This window comes from Watersipora subatra, chromosome 3 (genome assembly GCF_963576615.1).
Source record: "Watersipora subatra chromosome 3, tzWatSuba1.1, whole genome shotgun sequence".
NCBI classification, from domain to species: domain Eukaryota; kingdom Metazoa; phylum Bryozoa; class Gymnolaemata; order Cheilostomatida; family Watersiporidae; genus Watersipora; species Watersipora subatra.
In genome coordinates this window covers 20755705-20778707 of record NC_088710.1, presented here as the reverse complement: position 1 = coordinate 20778707, position 23003 = coordinate 20755705, and the positions used below count along the sequence as shown (strand labels likewise).

The 23003-nt window shown below is 36.1% G+C and overlaps 2 protein-coding genes across 3 annotated transcripts in view; one reads left to right on the top strand and one right to left on the bottom strand.

Moving 5' to 3' along the window:
- Positions 1–3061: 3061 nt before the first annotated feature.
- Positions 3062–19546, bottom strand: LOC137389508 (hydroxyacyl-coenzyme A dehydrogenase, mitochondrial-like). 2 transcript variants are annotated; one of them, XM_068075524.1, is made up of 6 exons: positions 19365–19545; positions 18997–19125; positions 17655–17812; positions 14239–14365; positions 12641–12730; positions 3062–4602 (listed from the first exon to the last, which is right to left on the bottom strand). In XM_068075524.1, exons 1-6 carry the CDS (start codon positions 19476–19478, stop codon positions 4297–4299), a joined length of 924 nt encoding a protein of 307 aa, XP_067931625.1. In that variant the 5' UTR covers positions 19479–19545; the 3' UTR covers positions 3062–4296. The 2 variants fall into 2 exon arrangements, with proteins under 2 accessions (XP_067931625.1, XP_067931624.1); XM_068075523.1 differs by lacking the exon at positions 3062–4602 and adding an exon at positions 6471–6939 and having other exon boundaries at positions 19365–19546.
- Positions 19547–19836: 290 nt separating this feature from the next.
- The window catches only part of LOC137389626 (membrane-bound transcription factor site-1 protease-like), a 29541-nt gene continuing 26374 nt past the window's right edge, over positions 19837–23003 (top strand). Inside the window, exons 1-2 of the mRNA XM_068075686.1 lie at positions 19837–19927; positions 21850–22860. Coding sequence (XP_067931787.1) covers positions 21922–22860 — 939 coding nt within the window. The 5' untranslated portion in view covers positions 19837–19927; positions 21850–21921. The remainder of the gene's footprint in view (positions 19928–21849; positions 22861–23003) is intronic.

Sequence of the window (23003 nt, the reverse complement as noted above, 5' to 3'; positions counted from 1 at the left end):
TAGAACTTTGGTAATGTTACATTGCTTCTTAATGAACAAATTTTATCAAAAGAATCTGTGGAATCCGCAACAAAAACAACATAAACAATTACTTTTTTTAACTTGAAAGAGAAAGTCACTTGACTCATTTAATAAATGCCATGCTTACTAAAAGACAGCAATCATTGTTCCTTTAGTTATAGCTATACACATTGTTTCTTTAGCTAAAGCTACAGCCATGTGAGAAGAAATGCCAAACATCTGTATCACCACTTCATGATGAATTTGTGATTCAAACAGCATTTGCTGATGGATATCAAAGGCCTCCTTAATCATTATTCTTCTTAGCTTTGAGAACTATAGTTTAGTCACAATGACCTCGGCTGTCTGTATAGAAGGCATTGTGTAAGAGTAAAACTTCTTGGTTCTTTGACAAGTGGGTGTCCATAGCTACCAAAATGCTACAGCTGGCAGTTCTTCCCACAATAGAGATTAATGGCCTCACAAATATCTTTAAACAAAACCTTTCCGAAATAAGTTCCTAGGATGATGCAATCATTCCGGAAATAAGAATATATGGAGTATAATACAGCCTAGTGCAAATGTATGGTACTAATTATCACAAATCAGTGTTAAACATTTTGAAGGTTAATCTTGAAAGCATATGCAAGGTTATATGAAAGCAGTTTCCCTAATACTAGAGTACTAGACCGTATTAACGACTTTCAATCAACGGAGAAAGTACATAGGGTAGCACAATTCCTTTTGAACTGAATATCATTTCAAAGCTTCAAGCTTGTAGAAAAAAAACGAGAAAAAAAACAGAAATTAAATAGCGTAAATAGTTCTTATATCACAATCTCTTAAGCAAGTGATGTTTAGATGATAACTGGTAAAACAATGATTACAGTACACCGAGTACACAGTACAAATTGCAGTACAGAGTCTGATAGAGGGGGTGTATCTTTTTAGGAATCAAAAAACAGCTAATTTGGGTGTAAAACTTTTGGCGCTGAGAAGAAGTTTTCTAGGTTTGTCTGTTTTTGAACCTTCATTACAAACTTCAATCAGTGTGCTAATAGAAACTGATGTTCTGTCAGCAGCCATTCTTCATTTCTCTGCTAGTTTGAAATGCCTTCAGTAATTTGACAATATCTCAATAAGTAATTCTTCGATCAACTTGTAACCTCAGCATTACACTGAAGATGTATCCCCCACCAAGCTGCATAATTTTTTTAATTTCAGCTAAACCGAAAGTGAGAAAAGCAAAGTGAACCTACGAAGCCGCATTTTATCGGGTGTTGGATCTGATGAGAAAACAACTCCCTGAATTGTCTCAGACTCCGGCTCTAGAAGCATTTAAGGATTATTTATTCTATAAATATGTAACTTATATAACTCTATAAATTTATATATATATAATATATGTAAATTTATAGAATATAATAATATATTCTATTCCATAAATATATTATACCATTTCTGGAGCAACTCTCTCAACTCACTGACCAGCTTATACCACCTTTAGACCACTTCTCTTAACACAATAACTGGTTTATAGCATTTCTGGAGCTACTCTTTCCACACACTGACCAGTATATACCATCTTTAGACCAACTCTCTTAACACAATAACTGGTTTATAGCATTTCTAGACCAACTCTCTCAACACAGTAATCAGTTATATGCTTCCAGTGAATGAGACTGAGGCCTCAAGTCAAATACATTTGTCTAAAATTAAAACAATAGAAACAGTCATTTTCCATAGAGCTGCGTGTAAATGTTTAAGTGATTTCTGGTTTTCGCTGAACCAGATTCTCTCCTCATCATGAAGGAAATGATGTCCAGCAAGCCAGAACAAGTCGAGACATGCTAAAATTTCTATCATGTTGCAGCTGCTGGCGGATGGAGAGGTTTGTTTGTACTCTCCCTCTAGATCCTGCCACAGTGTATCACTGGAATAGCACAGTGCTTTTCCAAATGTTATTTTTGATTATGTAAGGGTGTCCAGTTAACCCTCCCGATTGGTATGGGAGTTGATGGTTTAGTTGCCATCGACCCATGACCCATGTACAGGTGCTAACGGATTACGTGTATTACTGGTAGCAAGTAATACATTAATATAATATATGTAATACAGTAATACAATATAAATAGTACATTGAAACAACATCAATCTCACAACTGCAGATTTTTAAGATTTGCAGATTTGACACTTTGAACTGCTTATCAGTTTCATGTCAAAATTCTGCAATTTTACGTCAAACAATGACATTCAAAACCGCTTTACATAACTCACAAAAAGCTGGTTGCCATAAGCATTCGCTAGAGTTGTTATTATAAAACTATGCTAAGGATGTCTTATCAATAACTTGGAAGAACCCAGGGAAAGACGCATTAGCAGCCTACAAAGTGTCATACATTGCTCAATAGATCCTGAACTATTTGTATTGAATTATCTGGCTGAGTTAACTCAAATGGCTGAAACCACATTGATATAATATCCATCATTACCATATAAGTATGATTGATTAACTCTTTCTATGCCTCGCTAGATGATGACATCTATAACTTGTTTTGGGAAAAGACTAACTAGTCATATTCCTTTGTAATAAATATCTTAGCAGCTCTTGTTACAACATTCCATAGATGTTCATGAATTCCATAGATGGTCACAGATTTGATCACAATACGGGAATATCAAGTTAGCTGCAAATAACAAAAAACAAAAATGTTCGATTAGAATCAATGTCGTCATGGTAATCCAAGACTATGAAGCATAAGGCATGACAATAACAAATTAACAACTGTGCTCGAAAGTGGCTATACAGGTTAGTGACTCAAAGCAGTGATGTTAAACGAAGGGGCCTTGAGACACAGGCTAAACTAGTATGTAAATCATTTTTTCACGATTTATATACACAATAATAATAACGTTTGTACAGGTTGAGTATCTTAAATATTGTGATCAACTTACATTCTCAAAATGATATTCAATTTGACTACCCTCATCTGCAATGGCATGCTTCATCTACATAACTGTTGTAATATAATAATTTAAAGTCGTCTTACCATCATTAACTTTATGTAGAGGTGACTCCTCAACAACAGAGATAACCTATTATATCAACTCAACTCTCACAGAATTCTATTCAAAATCAGGATGGCTGCTACATGTAGTTGTTGGTCTAATCATATCTAGTGCATGAAGTAATAATTCCTCACAATTAGTTCACATCAAGAAAAAAATGCCGAAAGCCAAACAATAATGACATAAGAAAGATATTAAATAAAAGTAACAAAATTAAATAAACAAGGAATTTAATGGAGTAGTAAGAGTGAAATTTTATCATTCACTTTTTCAATATGTATATGTGCACGCAAGTAAATTAGCATTATCTCATGTATCAGGCCATTTCAAATATTTCTACAAGATTTGTCTGCACAATAATCAGTAGCGGGTAGCTATTCTTACCATCTGTTGTGTTCAACTACCTATAATCCTTATTAACCATCTCAATACTAGAGGAGATCTGTAGGACACCTTCAGGCCTACAAAAATTTTCTATCCAATGTTTGACTGCTGGTTTATCAACCAGACTGAGTTCCGAGCTAGCATAAAACTTCCTACAGCCGTAACTACCAGCAGACTACACATGAAAACTAGAACCTATATCAAATTGGGAGACGCTAACCTATTGCCAGTGATTGGCTCATTCAGTCTTCGCACATCTTTACTATACCCATTTTTATTGCTCAACCCCTCCTGACAGTTTGTTATAGTTGCTCTCAGTCCACAGGACTGGCTCCTGTTACTCACCTGAATCTCATTCGAGTGAGTAACAAGGGTTACTCAAGTAATTGGGATTAATTTCTCTCTATTTTTTGTACTCTACAGCTTGAAGTTATGCATTCTCTTCAATACTCACTCTCATGTAAAGTGCATGTTTTTTAGTCCACTACTTGGAGTTATGCACTCTTTTGTTCCCATTTTACTACATTATTTCTTATATATATTGTCTTATATTTAGCTCCCTTGCTGCCGCCCATTGTACATTTAGATAGTAGCAACGTAGTAGATTTACTGACATGTACATCTACATATATGTAGGCCATATGGCTTGTTATCTATTGGCAGCTAGAGATTAGTTGAATCTGTCAGAGAAGAGTAGCGTCAATACAAATCAGTACATACTTTGATAAAAACTAAAAGAAAGATGCAATTACTAGAAAAGAGGCAGCCATATTAGCAACGGACAAGCAGATGTTAGCATTCTGGAGATAGACAAAAAGGACTAGTTTCGACAGTTGCTCAGATCTAATACTCGTAGAAGCCTTTCCCAGTTTTACGCCCATGGTTACCCTCAGCGACGAGCTTGTTCAACAGCTCACTGGGTTGGAACAACTCGACATCCGGGTGGTTTTGGCTCCACCCATCTAATATAAACTTCATGGTGTCAAGGCCAACATAGTCTGAGAGTTCAAACGGCCCCATTGGATAGCCGGCGCCCAATTTCATAGCTGTATCGATATCAGGTGCAGACGCATCTCCCCTCTCGAGCATCCGGACTGCCTCAGCGATGTACGGTACCAGGAGACGATTGACGATGAATCCTGGAGTGTCCTGTAAAATAATTCAGCAGATCAAGTATTGTAAAAAGAACTCATGCTAAAACTGAAAAAGGGCACTTCAGAGATGAACTTACACAAAATTCAAGTAAATCTTATCAGAAAGTATAGGTATGTTTTTTATTATTTGAGATTGATTGTGATGTTCGAGGTGATTTGACTGCCAGGATGTTTCAAGATTAAAATTGATAAAACTTGATTGCGATTAAAATACTCAGAAGAAAAATATGTGCCAAAATGATGTCACCAATTGCACGGCTGCCTGTCTCTATCGCTCGTGCCATCGGCTATTGCGTTCGAGTTTAGGCATTTCTATTCTGTTGGTCTTTTTGCTGAAATGCAACTAAAGATGTCATAATTGAATCTGAGATTTGCAAGAAAGGATCTCATTGAAACTATTATATCTCTGTACTGAGAAGGTCTACAAAGACAAAAATTGCATCAAATTGAAGTTTGATACCTTAACTTTATTTGATGTTACTTTCATTTGCGTTACTTCAATGGTGTAAGTTCACCTTAGAAAGCATGTTACTGAGTAACTCAGAATGCATATTGTAATTCCCTTCAGCAAGTGCATCTAATCTTGCAAAGAATTATTATAACTCAGTATTATAACTAGGAGTGCACAAACTCTTTGTTCCATCACACCTTCAGATTTTTACAGAGATTATGAAAGTAAGTTCAAACTGTGCATAGTTGCACTATGCAAGCTAGCAGATTATTGGCTACATATTGGCAAAAATAATGTGGCTAAAATGTGATTGTAGGTTATTGTACACCTATCTAGCGCATACATAGCTAGTGTAAATATAGTTAGCAACCATATAACTATGTGTACACTAGCCATGTGTACATATGACTAGCATACACATAGATGATGTGCACTAGCGATATGTACACTACATATGTGTACTCATAGCTAATGTACACATAGCTAGTGTAGATATAACTAGTGTACACATAATTAGCGTAAGCATAGCTAGTCTAAGCATAGCTAATATACATACAGCTAGTGTACACATAGCTAGTGTACACTTGAGTAGTATACACATAACTAATATACACATAACTAGTGTACACATAACTAGCGAATATATAGCTACTGTACACATAGCTTGAAATTCAGCAGAAAGCATGAAGACTTTCCTGATGGGTCCCAAATGTTCAAGTATCGACATCGTCACCGCCAAATCGTCGAATACCAATTGCAATCAACTGCTGCTGTTGACAGTGATAAACCAGAAGGAGGAGTGGGAAAATTGAGAGATAAGAAAAGTAAGAAAGATAACCCTGGCGTCACAACCCAATTCACCATATGAGTTAACAGCAGGTCTCACTGCTGACTCGCTGCCGCAACAATAAGACAACCTCTATATATTTCTGCCTCGAGATGGCCTGCTGATAAGTATTGCTGTCACATTTCAGCCAATCAGTTAACTGCACACGAGATTAAGAGTTTATACACCGAAGAATAATATACAGCTGAAAACAGAAATGATAGGCCATTCCATCGAGCAGCAATCATATATTAGGAATATTCTCCCAACGAGACAGACGAAGACTGTTTGTAGCAAATTTAGGTAATAGTAAACTGATTGTGAATATTCACCAACTGTACATGACTAACGATGACACACAAAATAAAGAATTGTCTTCTTTTTCAATCCAACTACATGTAAATTTAGGTAAAAGAGGAGCCTATAACTCTTAACATAAGATTTTACTGCAGTTTGCAGAACTCCAGAGAACGCTTGTCTTAACTAACAACCACATGGTAAACAATATTTGCATGATTCCATTATTTAATGTATAAATCTTTGCATTTTTGTATAGCTAGCTACAGTGGAAATTCACATGACAACAATAGATTGAGAAATATTATTTTATCAACAAGCAGAAAATAATTGAAAAAATTGGAATCACAAAAAATATCACTAGCTTTGGTCTCTCAGACTCACTAAAGGAAGAAATTGTAAATTTTAGTCATAAATCGATCAGTTTTTGTTGAATTATCTACGGAGCTGATTTAATATTCATAGAAGCCCTTCCCAGTTTTGCGACCAAGATGGCCTTCAGCGACGAGTTTGTTCAACAGCTCACTGGGTCTAAACAACTCAATGTCTGGGTAGTTTTTGCTCCACCCATCCAATATAAACTTCATGGTGTCAAGGCCGATATAATCTGAGAGCTCAAATGGCCCCATCGGATAGCTAGCACCCAGTTTCATAGCCGTGTCGATGTCTTTTGCGGACGCGTCTCCCCTTTCAAGCATTCGCACTGCCTCAGCAACATATGGTACCAGGAGACGATTGACTATGAATCCAGGAGTGTCCTGCAAGACAATTCTGGGAAACTCAAGTGTTGAAAAAGGATACTACGCTCACTATATGTTAGGAATGCAAGAAAAGGGCTCTTTAAAACGCTGGACGGAAGTATTCTAATACAAACATATATGCATATTGTTAGTTGAAGGGCAACTTAATAGAAGTGCTGTTCACAGAGTCAACAAGGTCTAATAGAGGAAAATGTTTCAGGTCAGAACAACCTCAAATCAAGAGCTAGACAGAAGTGCGTATTGATGTTGTAAAAATGGAAAGGTGGAAAGCCCAACATGATAGATGACTGGACGATAGGAGGGGGGGGGGGGGGCGTTGGCGGTGTGTGGCAAACTGAAGCAGCATATTTCAAATTTACTTTGTAAAAGTTTGTTAGATTTGAAAACTAGACAATTTACACAACATGTGACACTACTAGAATGATAGACTGTGATCACACGCTGAAACAAACTGACATACGTGGATGTAGACAACTTCTTAAAACACATTTCACTTAGAGCAGCCAGTTGTAAAACAGTTTAAACTCTATACACGTACAATAAGGATAATATATGATTGACCATATCTTATTCAACTAATCATATATCATATCTAATCGATCACATATCATATCAAACCGATGATATATCATATCAAATCGACCATATATCATATCTAATCGACCATATATCATATCAAATGAATCATATATTACATTCTATCGACCAATATGATACCTCAGAATTTAGGAACTGCAAAAGACATGATAATTTCCTTTAGTTCTCATTTGCACAAAACATTTCAACTAAGAGCTATTAAGGGAACTCTGTAAAACAGATAGAGCAACTTTTAATTGTTAGTGAGACTCCTTGATATTGAAACCCTAGAATTGTGAGCAAAGACTTTTTACTGATATTTGAAGCCAAAATATTTATAATATCTATTACGACGCTGAATATAATGGTAGCAGATGGACCATGGCATCAATATTATGAATACAAGTGTGGTCAAGTTTACGTTTACCCAATTCAGAGCTGGCAGCTTGCAAAACTTCAACCAAGGCTACAAATAAGGTCTGAGCCTTCAGGGCGTACATTGTAAGCTCTGAAGGCTCTGAAACACCGTCTAAACCGACAGCCTTAACCTCATTGGTCACATTAACCGCATAAAAATTGAGCAGACAAACGCTTTAGTGTAAACACAATGCAAATATGCATTTTTTAATCTTGTTTCTATCATACAGTTCATCTACAGTGGTCATTATGGTCAACTACGGTCATTATGCAATGTGGGATTCCTAGCATAGAGGCGCTGTCAAAAAATGTTGAGATTGGCAGGTCATGGTATCCGGATGAAAGATATTTATTGTATATTTATCGCTCACGGACTCTTTCATACATGCTGACTATATATATAATCTGCACGTTCCAAAAATTGATCTCATTCAAACGCTTATATCTCTGGACAGGGTTGGTCTACAAAGACAAAAATAACATCAAATTGTAGCTGATGTTTTAGCCTTGTATTGCTTTTAATTTCATTTGAATGACTCAAATGATGCATCACATCATTAACTCCCGAAATAGCTCCTACAGAGTGGACTCCAGGAGGTAAACGAAAACAAAGAGACCAGAGAAATGCTTCAAAGATAGCCACAAGCGCTATCTGAAGCGATGTTTCTTTGATCCCAACCAAACTGCTCAAAAAATTGCAAAGACAGACATAGTGCAGATAAAAGTGGAACATCTAAATGACCAAACAGATGCGAGTCGTGAACTAGACCACACAGCAGCTCAACATATAAATAGCCTAGCAAACAGACACCTGCCTGTGTGAAGAAGAATTGCAAAGAGAAATAAAAGTATATTTTCCTTCCTCTTGACTTAAACCAGCGCCTCCCTATTAGTTATTATCACCAAATCCCCTACGACTCGCACTCTCTTATAATAAATGGATAAGAAAGAACTCAAAGCACAATGAAAACACATATATGAAATGAAATATATGAAAAGAATGTGTTATCGGAAGGCCATTCTAAGATGAGTTGAACGTTTTTACGCATCATATAAAAAACCGATTTACTTTATAATATTTTTTCCTGCCTCAACTCTGATATTATCTGATCGAAATGTGGTTCCTTGTAAGTGAAATGCGCAAATCATTCTCAGGGTTGATGGCTTGATGATATCTATTTTAATATATAAAAGAGTTAAAAACCTGGACTCATATAAGCAAGTTGTTATGACGAGAAAGACACTTTCTTCGTCTTCATGATTGATTCTTGCAAACTGCAAACTTTAACTAAAGCACCCCTAAAGCCTGGTTCCCATATACGTCGCAAAGCACCGACAACAGCACCGCAGGCTATTAGCGGTGAAATGGGAACCTACGCGCCGGGTACCGCCGGTAGTTGCCGGCGGCAACGCAATAATTTAGCACTGTTCAAATTTCGCAAAAGGCCGAAGGCAAAACCTTCCCGAAATGCACTGTACAGGTGAAGGTCACAATTATAGAAACATTTTATTTGATTACGCGATTATGTTTAGCGATGCAGCTTATATGTGAACAGATGCCTCCAAGCCTAACTTCGCAAACGTTTTGCTGCGCAAGTTACCACCGGAGTCCCGCAATCGATATAGGAGCCAGGCTTTAGGTGGCAAGTAGTTGTTCACAGGGGTGCAAGGGGTGTACACCTTAGGGATGCGATCACCCCAGTCAAGAAGCCTTGACTTAAACGTTAATCATTTCCTGCTGTCCACAATTGTGTTGTAACACATTTACTTTGAAATGCTCTCCCTAAAGGTACAAACACACTTGGCGATACTTAGTGTGGCGCTAATCTGCGCTAGAGCTAATCTGCGCTAGAACTCGCTCGGCGAGCTCATGCAGAGTGATAACGCTAGACATTCTCTAGCACAACTTTATCGCTCGTGAGATGCCTTTCGATTGGTTGATTTTCCCCCAAAATGCAATTTTATGGCGGGTAAATATTTCTTATCGATGTTCACCAACGTATAGCAGCAACATTTTGCTATTTTGTTACAATTGAAACGCCATCAAAACGAACACTGAATTGTTTATAAATTTAATAGAAGCACTCTCAGTCCTGTACGACATAACATAAAAATTACAAAAAACCCAGTTGAAAACCAACATTTGGAGTCGATCGTTGCACAGGTTGACCATCTTGAGAATGGTAAATATTTAATATATTAAACATGAAAAACTACTATTAAGTGAACTATTTATACAAAAATTGTAAAATATTTCTGTTAAAAATACAGAAATTGTTTTTTCTTATGTCTTTATGTGGTTTACAATCCGTGAAAGTGTGATAGGCCTAATAACAAAAGCGAAAGTTGTTTACGTTATTGCCAAGACAGCGCCATATTAATTCACCTAAATTTATTAATAACTCCGAAGAAACTAATGATACGGAATTTTATTGGCAGTTTGTGAGTGTACCTACGTCATCGTTTCCTGATTAATTGCTGAAGTGCGTTTAGGCACACGCCAACGATATCTCCACGCCCCTTATGCCGCTCGTGATAAAATCGCCCAGTGTGTCTGAGCCTTACGAGTTAATTTGCGGATGAGTTTGGTTAGTTGATACCCTCTACTAGATACAGTGACAGTGGCAACCAACCCATCATGTGAAATGATTAAAATACAGACAACTACATTTATCCTGAGTAGCTTCCTTCTAAAAATAACTTATAATCATTCAGCATAATATTAGACCAGCAATAATTGATATCAACGACAAACTCTGAGACAAACTCATGAGTCTTGTTGTTTATAATTGTGTGGTGTAGTTGACTATTCAACTGATTAGATAAGAATTCAATGCTCTAGGCAACGCATCAGTGCTGCCTCGAGCATCAGTGCTGCCTCGAGCATCAGTGCTGCCTCGAGCATCAGTGCTGCCTCGAGCATCAGTGCTGCCTCGAGCATCAGTGCTGCCTCGAGCATCAGTGCTGCCTCGAGCATCAGTGCTGCCTCGAGCATCAGTGCTGCCTAGGTTTCTGTCACTGAAGTACTTCATGTAAGATTGACTAATGTCTGTCATCATGACTAAACTTATCACTAATATAACTAGCAGTGTTCCATCAATCCACCAAATTTTTCAGACAAGCGCTGCTATCAATTTTAAATCTGTTGCAAGTTGATGTCTATCAATGTTTCAATCAATACCAGCAGTATTAATTTTTACTACAACAGCTTGAAATTTAGCAACATTTTATTTGAGTGTTCATTCTATATATAACATATTGAAATACTATGAAAACAGCACACACAAAATCTCTCTTTTTTAGCTGCGCTTAAATGTTAAAACACACAATTTTCAATTTCTCATTATATATGTATACAAGAAATAACGGATAATAATAATTAACATCAATCATTAAATTAAATCATTAATTAATTAACGTAGTTGTCAGCGTTTTAACATCTCATAACAGAAAAAACACATGAAGGGAGGCAAATATATAATTGATTTTGGCATAGATCCAAGTGCCAAAAAATATTAGTGTATAAAGTTGTTAAACCTCTCTTAAACCATAACTGTCACGAACAACTTTTATCGTATTTTCTAGGTAAATCAGACACGCTGATTCCGATTTTGTACTCAAAATAAAGATTAGTCCACTAACCTTCAAAGTCATTTAGGCTTTTTTAAAGCGTTTCAATATCCGTTTCAAAAACAACACAATCGGCATTACAAGCTCCGCCCATAAATATGTGACGAAACCTAGCTTTTTCAGAAACGGAAGTTGGGAATGTTTAGTCCGATTTAGAATAATAGAGATGGGTGTCTTAAAACCCATTATTATCTAAATCCAGCCTGTAAAATAGTTTCAGTTTTTTATGAAAGGGATATAAACTATTTAAAATTGCTCGCAGCTTGTTATATGACGTTTAAATGGGCTGGACGCCGAGAAAAATCAGCTCAAAAAGCGCGGTTTTATCACGAGCTAGCGTTGTTATTGCGCTTTTTAAATATGCAATGCTAAATAGCTTATCTACCTTTCAGAAAAGACTGATATTATTTTTAAGGCTGAATTTAGATATTAATGGATTTTAAAACACCCATCTTTATTATTCTAAATCGGTCTAAACATCCCTACGTAACTTCTGTTCCTAAAAAGCTAGGTTACGTCAAGTATTTATGGGCGGAGCTTGTTATGCCGATCGTGTTGTTTTCGAGACCGATATTAAAACGCTATAAAAAGTTCTTCATTACTCTAAAAGTTAGTGGCCTAATCTTTATTTTGATTACAAAATCGGAATCAGCATGTCTGACTTACCTAGTAAATATGATAAAAGTTGTTCGTGGCAGTTATGGTTTAAGCAGCTGGCAGTCTCCGCATCTACAGCCATATTTATTTAATATTCTTGTTCAAAAATCTTTTATTATAGCTGAAAATGGAAAAACTGAAACACGAAGTATGCAGCAATTGACTATGAGCATTGCAAAATATGCAACTTTTGTGTATGATAAAATTCATATTTTCCAAAAGTTAACCTTGATTCAAAATTTGTTATAAAGCCTCTTTGGTTATACCCACAAAGTTAGAGTATTTATTTACCATTCACCTGATTACACTCCATCTACCAGCTAAATGGTTACACCCTATCCACAACCCACCAGGCTACATTTTTATCCCCTTATACTGGTTACACACTACTAGCTGTTGTATAATAAAGATTACCTACCTTACAGTTAACGGTAGTTTTACCAACAGCAGCTCCATACTCAAGAAGAGCATTGAATGTCTCGTCTGTTGTTTCTGGAATTCTAATTACCTGCAACACATGTCACATGTTCAACATCTTTCATTGGGCTTCTAGTTTCGGGAAAAAGAACATACAATGATTTGTTTATTTATGAACAATGGTGAGGATACAATACCATAAAACTACTAAACCCTGGTCTGTAATGAACAATTTTGATTGCGACTTTGACTTCAAAATTTTGATCGTAACTTTATTTCACCGGCCGATGCCGATAAAAGCAAGTGATGCCATGTAAAATAAAAACAATAGCAAGGGAATTCAAAAGTTTCAAATACATATATTAATAGTATCTCCAAATATTATGCCTGAAAAACAATGAAACAAAGAAACTAAACAGTTTCAGGTGTAAAAAGAGCCTGCCTTCTGTATTTTTAAAGTATCATCACAGATTGAAGCTCAGAGTTACCTTACGACTGTCAATGATGGTTTAATGCGCAGAGACTCATCTTTGGTGAAAGTAAAAATTGAAACGCGTAATAGAAATTAAGATAGAGAAAAGTTATTACACACAGTCTGACTTCAGGAATAGAGCGCAATCAGTCCCAGAAGGCTGTTTAAAAGATTATTGTTTGAATTCTGCAGCAGTTTGTCTCATTACAAGTATTGTAAATTGGGTTAATCTCTTCCAAGGCTGAAAAATGACTTTAAGCATTTTACGTTATTTCACATCACATACTGTTTATTAAGAGGGCAAGTAATACATAGGGTTTGTTGAAATAAATAATCTATTAATAATGTAGGTGATGTTGGGGAATGTATTGTATCTGTAACAGCTCGTATGCCAGCCATCTTTTTCCAGACTTCCATGTGAAATAAAAAAGTAGAAATAGCTTGTGCGTTTTATTATAACAAAACATAAAAATAACACAAAATATCAAAAGTATTGTAACACAGTCTTAATATTAAAGATATCGAAGGATATGCTTGGTAACTGAAAGGCGTCATCAAGGTTATCTCCGTGTGTTCGAGTTACAAACTTTTGTTTAGCATTCAAAGAAAGAGTCAAACTTTTTGTTCAAGCTACAATTTACTGGGCATCTAAAATATCAAAAAACTAAGGTTGAACTGTACTTAAAAAAACTGTGAACATGCAAATAAAGCATGCCAAAAATTTAAAAAGGATGTAAATGCAGAATTTCAAGAATGATGATATTTGATTACAAGCTAAAGCCACTGTAGAACAAATTTTCTGCCGACAAAGGAGAGAACACCAAAGAGAAAGATATAGTAGGTAGGTTTGACAGCAGAGCAATAGGTAAAGCACAATATTTCATAGAGCAATGCAGTGTAAATGGTAGTTCGGTGACACCTTTGAGTTACGATTATGCTGTCGGATCCATTAGCGGGACTCGTGATATGCTGACAGTTTATGCATGAGCATTGACCAAGCAGAGAGTCACATTCATAAAACTAAACATGAAATCTGTTGGTGTAGCCTAGCGCTACAGATTGCTAAAACGCCGGCTCCAAAGTTAATAACACCTATCATATACAGTACATATACTTGTATAGAATACCTCTAACAACTTCATCATTGGAACTGGATTGAAGAAATGGAGACCACCAAACCTATCCAGTCGTTGCGTTGCCTTGGCAATATCTTTGATAGGAATGGAGGATGTGTTACTTGTGAATATGGTTTCTCTGCAATGTAGAGAAAGCCTTAGATTAACATACAGTCGCTAATAGACGGGTTGACTATTGGCTCCTTTTAACGATGAGAAAGAATAGAGCGACAATAAGAGGAATGATTAGTTTCCAATTAATTATTCCTCTTCCTACTACTTTGAATTACCCGCTTAACCGATGTATCGGCAATCGCAATAACAGAAGTGTAGACCGTAAGCCGATGAATCGGCTAAGCGATAAGGTTTCACCTTCCTTTTCGTTACGAAGCCTACGCATTAGCTAGACTAATCAAATTTTGTCACTAACGAAACAACCTTGTTGCCAATCGTGTGCAACTGATCGACAGTTTTTTTTGCAAAGCAATTCCACTTTCGTTATATTTCAAAACGGCAAAACTAGATTGCTATCATCATGGCAAAACTAAATTCACTGCGTTCATTCAATGCAAAGCGTCAGAAAATTTGTGAGTAGGGTTCACTAAACAATTTTATACTTATCTTGTAGAGAATTTTGTTCGGAATAAGATGCATTTCGTAGTAAAACAATATCTGCATTGATTCTTGAGATATTGCATGAATACTAGCGGTATATCGAATTTTCAAAAATCCTTTTGAATTAATTTGGTAAGAATAGCGAATTTAGCGCAGTAGCAAAATAGTTGAATGTTGACTTGCAACAAAATTACAACAACATTACAGTTATTTGGTATCAAAAGATTCACTATGCCTTACTCAGATGTGTTGTAGGTGCAAAATGTTTGGAAATGTGATTACAAGCTCTTAAAAGCTCAAAACGAACAGTTAATTGCAGCCATCACAAAAACGCTGTAGATAGGAATCTCTTTCCAAAACGGCTCAAATTGAACGTAATTGAACACGATGGCTTCCGTTTACACTTTCATGCAACCTCATTCGTCAGAATATTTTTACAAATATACTTCACGCATTCAATAAAACCATGTCTATAATTGTCCTTGCGCGTCTATTTCATCAAAATTGTACTGCTGTCACTTTGAGCAGTGATACCTCAAAACCTACTGTAAAAATTCGTTCAATTTTTTAACCTCAGCTTGAAGGAGTCTTCTCATCAGGAGTCCTCATGTTTATCAAGAGTCTCATCCTCTGATAAACATGACGAGCCTGTTGGTCACCTGCGATAGTCGAAAAATGCTGCAGAAATTGTTCGCGATATTTGGCAGGAAGTATGGGTCACATGATCAGATTACGGCTAGATGATTAGACCAAACTGAAGCAAAACTGTAAAGTAGCGAGCGAGCGTCTATATTTGATATGGGCTTTCCAGTAAAACAAAGTGTTTGTCATAAACTAGTGCTACGAAACGTTTTATCTCGAGCCTTTCATTTCACGTGATAACATCACCTGCCAAAACAATAACCACAATGTTTGAGTACGCCATCAAAATAAAGAGATTCCAAACTACGGTGTTTTCATGATGGCTGCGATTAACTGTTCGTTTTTTAGCTTTTAAGAGCTTGTAATCACATTTTCACATATTTTGCACCTACAACACAGCAGAGTTAGACATGGTGAATCTTTTGATACCAAATAACTGTAATGTGAATTTTGTTGCAAGTCAACCAATAAGGAGCGTCTACACAACCACAAAAAAAAACTAAACAAGGAGAACAGTACACACGACTAAGAGTCGCGATGAGTAAACGACTCCTAATTTGGCATTTAGAAGTGATGAGCTCGGTCATTGACTTACTTTCACAAAACACCTTCAGGTTTCTTACGAATAAAGGCTATGCAGAAGGTATTTGAATTCCAATCATGTACTCCTCACCATTGTAAAGCTACGGTAGATTTGTGATTATCTTGGTACAAGATGGTACAAAATAACCGAGTCATCGAATCTTCACGGGCAGTTAGCAGGCCTATGCTTCTCTATACTTCATAAAAAATAGAGGTCTGAGATATTTGCTAATAGTTAATGTTTTTGCAAGCTATCATATCTGACCATTTGTTGAATAACAAAAGTGCTTGGTGACGATTAAAAGTGTTTTTATTGGATTCGTCTCCACGCCATCCTCAAATAAATAGAGCAATTACTGCGTTGACTGTAGCATTGAACAGGGCATGTAGAGGATAACTCCAAGCTTATGGGCACACATGACAAAACTAGCTAAATGCTCAGCGTTGCACCGATAATAAAAAGGTTTTTGCACTTTTTTAAATTTTCCATCCACATATAGAACATGCACCATTCTAAATTTTAAATGAAGATGTTTGTTTATTTCTGTGGGTGCTATAAGTTTAATTAGGTTTATGCTATATATATATATACGTACATATGTTCATAAGATTTTGGGCAAGTCTGGGCACATATGTTTCTCCTAGTAAATTAGTTCATGCGTGCTACTGAAGCGTGGAGTGTTGGCAATTTAACCAATGGCCACTAAGGATTGGCAGGTGTAACTAGTATGTGCACAATTATTCAATATTATGGGAAGGCTGTGTGGTCTAGTGGATAGTACGCCTGTCTGCTGAACTGGGGTTTTTGAGTTCAATTCCAGGGCGAAGCTGTTTTTGGTTCCTAAAACTTTAATACTATAACTGGAGACACCCAACAAACAAACACTGAGTTTGATAGCTAAAATATTAATAATCATTGCGTACCACAATTTTGTCACACGTACCTGTCTAGCATACCGCTATGTAATCTGAGAACCACCTTAATGATATAACAATAAGATGGATGTGAACAGGTGTCAAAAATGGCTTATTGCGAATGTTTGTTAAACAATAGATTGTACCCCAAAGTGGTTGGGGGAACTAAGTAATACAAGAATAGTTCCTTACAATGCCAAAAACCACCAGCAGTAACAGCAAAAAAGACATTTTAAATAAATGTATTTCATTTTAAATATTTGTCGATAATTTTTTTTCGAAACTCTAGTTAAGTGATTCTCTGTTAGTGTCAGACAAATGTGCATGAGTTGATTTAGCAGTGAGAGTTATTTATGGTCAAATGCCGTACTGTCACACCGTCACCGCCGCACCGTCACCGCCGCACCATCACCGCCGTACCGTCACCACCGTATCGTCACCACAGATGGCCTTATCTAGAAATTGATTTCCGACCTGTTGTTCAGCTCTAAACAACTAGGCCACAGCAGCTCCCAGTAACCAATTTTTTTTAAATGAACAATAATATAAAATCATTTTCCGCTAGATACAAATAATGAATGTCACCTCTTTTTAATATTGTTAGACATCGTTTTATAAAAATATAATAAAATTAAATATTCTCAAACTAAAGTACAATAATCAAGTGAACATACCGAGGTGCGACCTTATCCAATGAAGCAAACAGTTTTTGCTTGACATCTAGATTTTCAACGATTGCTTCTACGACTAGATCGGTTGACTTGACTGACTCGAGGGCATCACTTGAGTACTTGATGCGACCCACAATATCACTTACAAAACTTTCTCCACCCTACAAATACACATACAAACTATCAACAATTCAAATGTTTCTAAACTTTTTATCTGAGCATGTCTTTGAATCATGCAATAGAATAATCACAATTTAAAAACTATTTATTAAATGGTATAGCTTTTTCCATCATAATTTTATTGCAACAATTCTCCAACTTACAAAAAATAATGAATGCCTTTTGTTCATAACACTACTAGAAATACGTAAAGATATCCACTCCATCAACACAAAAAGAACAAATGTAAATGTTTTGATTTTAAACTAACATACATTACGTGTTACAATTCTGAAGATATAATTAACAGATCATAATTAACATAAGATCAAACAGTTATATAATTTTTTTATCATTTGATGTTTCAAACTTGTTCATCCTGCCACCCAATAGTGAAGATCATGTGCAAATCGTGGGTATATAGAATGTTTACACTTTTTTTCTCATAAAACTCCAGCTGAATGATTTTTTGTCCGTGTGCAGATTTAGCAGAGAGAGCACATTAAGAGAATTTAAACAGAATGCCAAAAAAGCTATAACCTGTAAAACTTTGTATTAAACACATTTGACTTGTTCCAATGTGTTCAATATAAAATATTAATAAAAAACCACATCAATTGGTGGGTAGCAATTCCCCGAAGATTGAGTGTGTCTGTTTAGCTTACTGCAGGCAGAGGCTGAGCATTTCATTTTTTAAGAGCATTGTTGCCGAAAAATAGACTCTGTGATCTTGGCTGAACATGTCTGAAACAAGTCAAAAAGACCTTGACGACTGGAGACATGCTCAGTTGCAGAGAGCACTTTAACATCACATGCCCTTCTTGTCACCGACATTGGCCTTTCTGGGAATTAAGCAACAACAGCCTGCTTTTTATCACTATGCCAGAGCTTCTCCCATAAAATATGATAATGTATTACATTATAGCATGCAACATAATATATATTTACTTACCACCTTAAACAACATTAAGGGAGCCCAGTAAGATTCTGTTCAATGTACACAGAATTATTGCAAAGTTGAAAGCATATTAATGAATGCAATACCTCATCATACAGCCTGACCATCGAAAAATCAAACCTGCATTATTTTCATATCATATATTCGTAAATTTCTAGATAATTGTCAAATTATGTGCGCGAAAACGAGCATTATTGCATCTACAGGCACAAGTAATCACATAAATACCTGAGGATTATCTGAAAATTTCTTTTTTGCAACACGATCAAGACTCTTCTTAATGCTTGCTGATGACTTGTTTAGGATTTCATCATTCATGTCTACCAAAGTGACATTGATTCCTGCAGAAGCGGTCACCTATGTACAAAGCAACACAAGCACATTTAACGAAGTCAATCGTGGTGAGAAAGCTAGGAAACAATTATAAAATGTTAAAATCATATTATACACGTCAGCTGTAGTTCAGTTGAACATTTACACAATTGCACATGAGGTATGCACACACAATTGATCTGAATTACGATAACGTTTGCAAAGCTACGGGCTCATGCTACAGCGTTTAAATATCACGCATGTAAAGTAATAGTGGTGCATACTTGTGCAATGCCTGATCCCATAAGTCCACCACCAATGACAGTAACATCTTTAATTGCTTTTCGCACTGCAGTGCTGCTTAACATTCGCTTTGTCATGCATTGAGCAAACGCCATGATTCAATCCTTTGCAAGCGAAGAAAAAAACGAGCTACGCCGGCGAAGGCGTGACCTTTAGACCCGATGTTTTTTCATGCTGTAGAAACTCATTCACGTTTTATAATATCGTAATATCTAAAATGTGCGAGTCTTTTCTCGGTCTATTAGTCGGCTTAACGTATTGGGACTATATGGCCTTGGATTTAGCGGAACAGTATTTTTCTTATAAAGTTTAATGTTATAAAAGAGATAAATTAGGATTACTAACTATTAATTGTAAGCACGTTTAATTGCGCCAGGCTTTATAAATCGACGTACAGTTCATGTTAGTGCTACTCATCGCAAAATCATTTTGCAGGATCCATCACTCGTCACAAGTCTACTACGCACTATTCATGTCCTGTCAACGGCTACACGAAACTGATTATGTATTGATGAAAAACTTTAATGAATCGTAGCTGCCAACCGTATGTAGAGATATAATTGTTTATCTATCATTGTTTAAATCAAACATACTTAGCTCAAGTCGTACGATGTAAGTTTACATGCCGATGCTATGGATAAAAAAGTAGCTTATGAAATTCATATTTAACCGGTTTCTGAATATGGAGTTTTTGATCTAAGACTACATCATAAAACTAGGCTCGGTCTTGATCGATGCTCCGTTATTTATTTTTCTGTTCTCTTCATCATGAGTACGCATTAAAACAGAAGAATAATGCATGTGCATCGCTAAGTCAGATCTTTAGACAGCTTGTAATATCAAGGGTTTTTTAATCTACGAGTTGACACCAATTATTATTCGTTCGTGTTTCTATGTGTTACACTTCTAATAAAAAACACGCAACTTGTTTCTATTTTCCCTTTATAACGAACGTTTTTCTTATTTTTGACTACTAACAACACTTAAAACAAGATAAATTCTTGTGTGAGCCGTAAATGACATGATTATACAATAAATAAACAGAGTGGCAAACAGATAAATGATTTTGTAAAACGCAGATGCATGTATATATGTTAGTTTGTTTAAAAAAGTTTTTACATCTAAAGTGTATTTGCAATATTGTAAGACCTTATCAACAATTTTTACTGCCCATAGACTTTGGCATATATCTTAATATTGGGTAACAGGCGATCCAAAGGCATTGCTCTAAATACTGTTAATTTATACAGCATAGAATAGGTGAATAATCAACTTATATACTGGATTTTTGGTATTGGTTCAAAATGCCAAATGAATAAATGTTGGCAAATTTGATGTCAACAACCAAAATGTCGACATTAATAATCTCGACACAGAACAAACTAAATGTCCACAATAAAATGATGACCTACAGAAACTCAGACTTTTCAAGTTAAATGTCATCAATTCCAGTTATTTTGTTTTATTTCCAATATATGTTTTATTCTTTATTCAAAATTTCTTTATTCAATTAACAACACTTTTTTCTCGAAAGTCCAGCATTGGGTATTCGCTAAAACATTGTTAATCAAGTTTTCAATTTTTATCCATATAAGTAGTTTGTGTAAATTGAAAATACATGGTAGGTATACACATACCCAAACAGCTCTAGAAGAACCTATCAAGAGCGAAAGTTTCTGAATGTTGCTGCTGGATTCGTTGACATTTAGTCCATTATGCGTCAACACTATGACGGTCGGCTTTGCGGTTGTCGACATTTTGGTTGTCGGCATTTAGTCTGTCGACATTTAGTTATTCAACATTTTGTTTGCACAGCAGACTTTCTAGGCATATTATAATATATATACATTAGGTTATTAGATTAGTATTTTGACTGAATTATAATATTGCATGGGTCATTAAGATTTCAAAATATATAGCAATAAATTAAACAAAATCGTCATATAAAAATAAATTTTTGAGATTAGTGAGCAGCAAATGGCTATACGCAAAGACTTAACTCTTCTCCCATTACTGTCTGCCATTTTGCTATTGTGCTTCTTCAATCGTGTATCTACTTCCTAAAAATATTATTAACAGAGCATGGAATGTAATATTACCCTGGGTGTTATTTTATAACAAGTGTATTACTTAAGCTACCTTTGGTGGTGATTTTAGAATAATAAGACTCGGCAATTGGATACCTTAGCTGTCTTGTAACCAGTAAATTAGAGATTAGCATGGGTAGGCCTACATTGGAACGTGTCCTTTTCATAATGTGATTTGCTTGTCAAATCCAAATTTTAAATCACTTTGTTTTTCAAATCAAATCACTCTTGCATTTGCTGAAGTCAAAACTTATTACCTCAAACCGCTACGAAGAGAAGTCATGTCAAACATTCGAATCACTGCTGGTTTTAGTTTAGCTTTTATCACAGTTTTCAGGAAATTGTTTCTATGCCTGTTCAACCATTTGTTCAATTGCAGGGGGCAGACAGTCATGTGAAAAGTGGAGGATTGATTAAAAAATGGATATGCTATACTGAGCTATTTCTAAAAATGAATTGGAACCTGGTCCTTTTTGGTGCTGTCCTATTTGTGACTACTCTGGGGTCGTGGGCACACCCTGACTTGGACATAGCATCATCAAAAGGATTTTGTGATGCGGATGGGAATACTACACAAGATATCATTATAACCACAAGTCCCGTTCATGATGAATACATTGTGCAGTTTAAAGGATACTACACCAAGGAGGCACGTCATGGGTTTATCAAAGCCGCTTTGCGTCTGACAAAACTGTGGGATGTCATCATTAGACACAATCCTGCTGGAAAATATCCGAGTGATTTTGAACTTCTACATTTATATGAACAGCAAGATGACTGCATTGCATCATTGTTGCATCATCCACTAATATCTACTGTAAAGCCTAATGTTAGAGTTCAGCGCCACCTAAAATCCCTCCATTCAGATGAAGCTCATAGTTCCTCTTTCAATGCCAGAACACTATTTACATCTACATCTGTTGGATCAGGCGCTAATGCATTCTGGGACACTGTAAGATTTAAAAGTCGTGGTCTAAAAAGAAGTGTGCCTCGTCAGATCACATCAGCGTTAAACGCCGAGTCAATATGGCAGCTCGGTTACAGTGGGCAAGGTGTTAAGGTTGCCATATTTGACACAGGCTTGGCCGATGATCATCCGCATTTTAAAAAAGGGAGAATTAAAGACAGGACTGATTGGACCGGGGAAAAATCAAAGAATGATGCTATCGGCCACGGAACCTTTGTGGCAGGCATTATAGCCAGTAGTCAAGATTGTCTAGGGTTTGCACCTGATTCTGATTTGTACATATTCCGGGTCTTCACAAACAATCAAGTTTCGTACACCTCCTGGTTCCTCGATGCATTCAACTATGCAATTCTTAAGAAAATAGACATTCTTAATCTGAGTATTGGGGGACCTGACTTCATGGACCATCCCTTTGTGGACAAGGTAAGTGCAGATAGTCCTGCTATTGAATCACTTAAACAAGCTGCCTAGCATAAGGAGTTTTTCTGTTGGGTTGTGTCTAGAATTTAGTTACTAATGGTTTTAGCAGTATCTGCTTAGACAATCACACTATTAATGTCAGTAAG

What these genes read in the sequence shown, in the direction of transcription:
- LOC137389508 (XM_068075523.1), bottom strand. Translation starts at nt 19,478, where the DNA reads ATGGCGTTTGCTCAATGCATGACAAAGCGAATGTTAAGCAGCACTGCA. An exon ending in TGGGATCAGGCATTGCACAA is followed by an intron (nt 19,126 to 19,364) that starts GTATGCACCACT and finishes CTTTGTACATAG; the next exon opens with GTGACCGCTTCTGCAGGAAT. An exon ending in TTGGATAAGGTCGCACCTCG is followed by an intron (nt 14,366 to 17,654) that starts GTATGTTCACTT and finishes TCTACATTGCAG; the next exon opens with AGAAACCATATTCACAAGTA.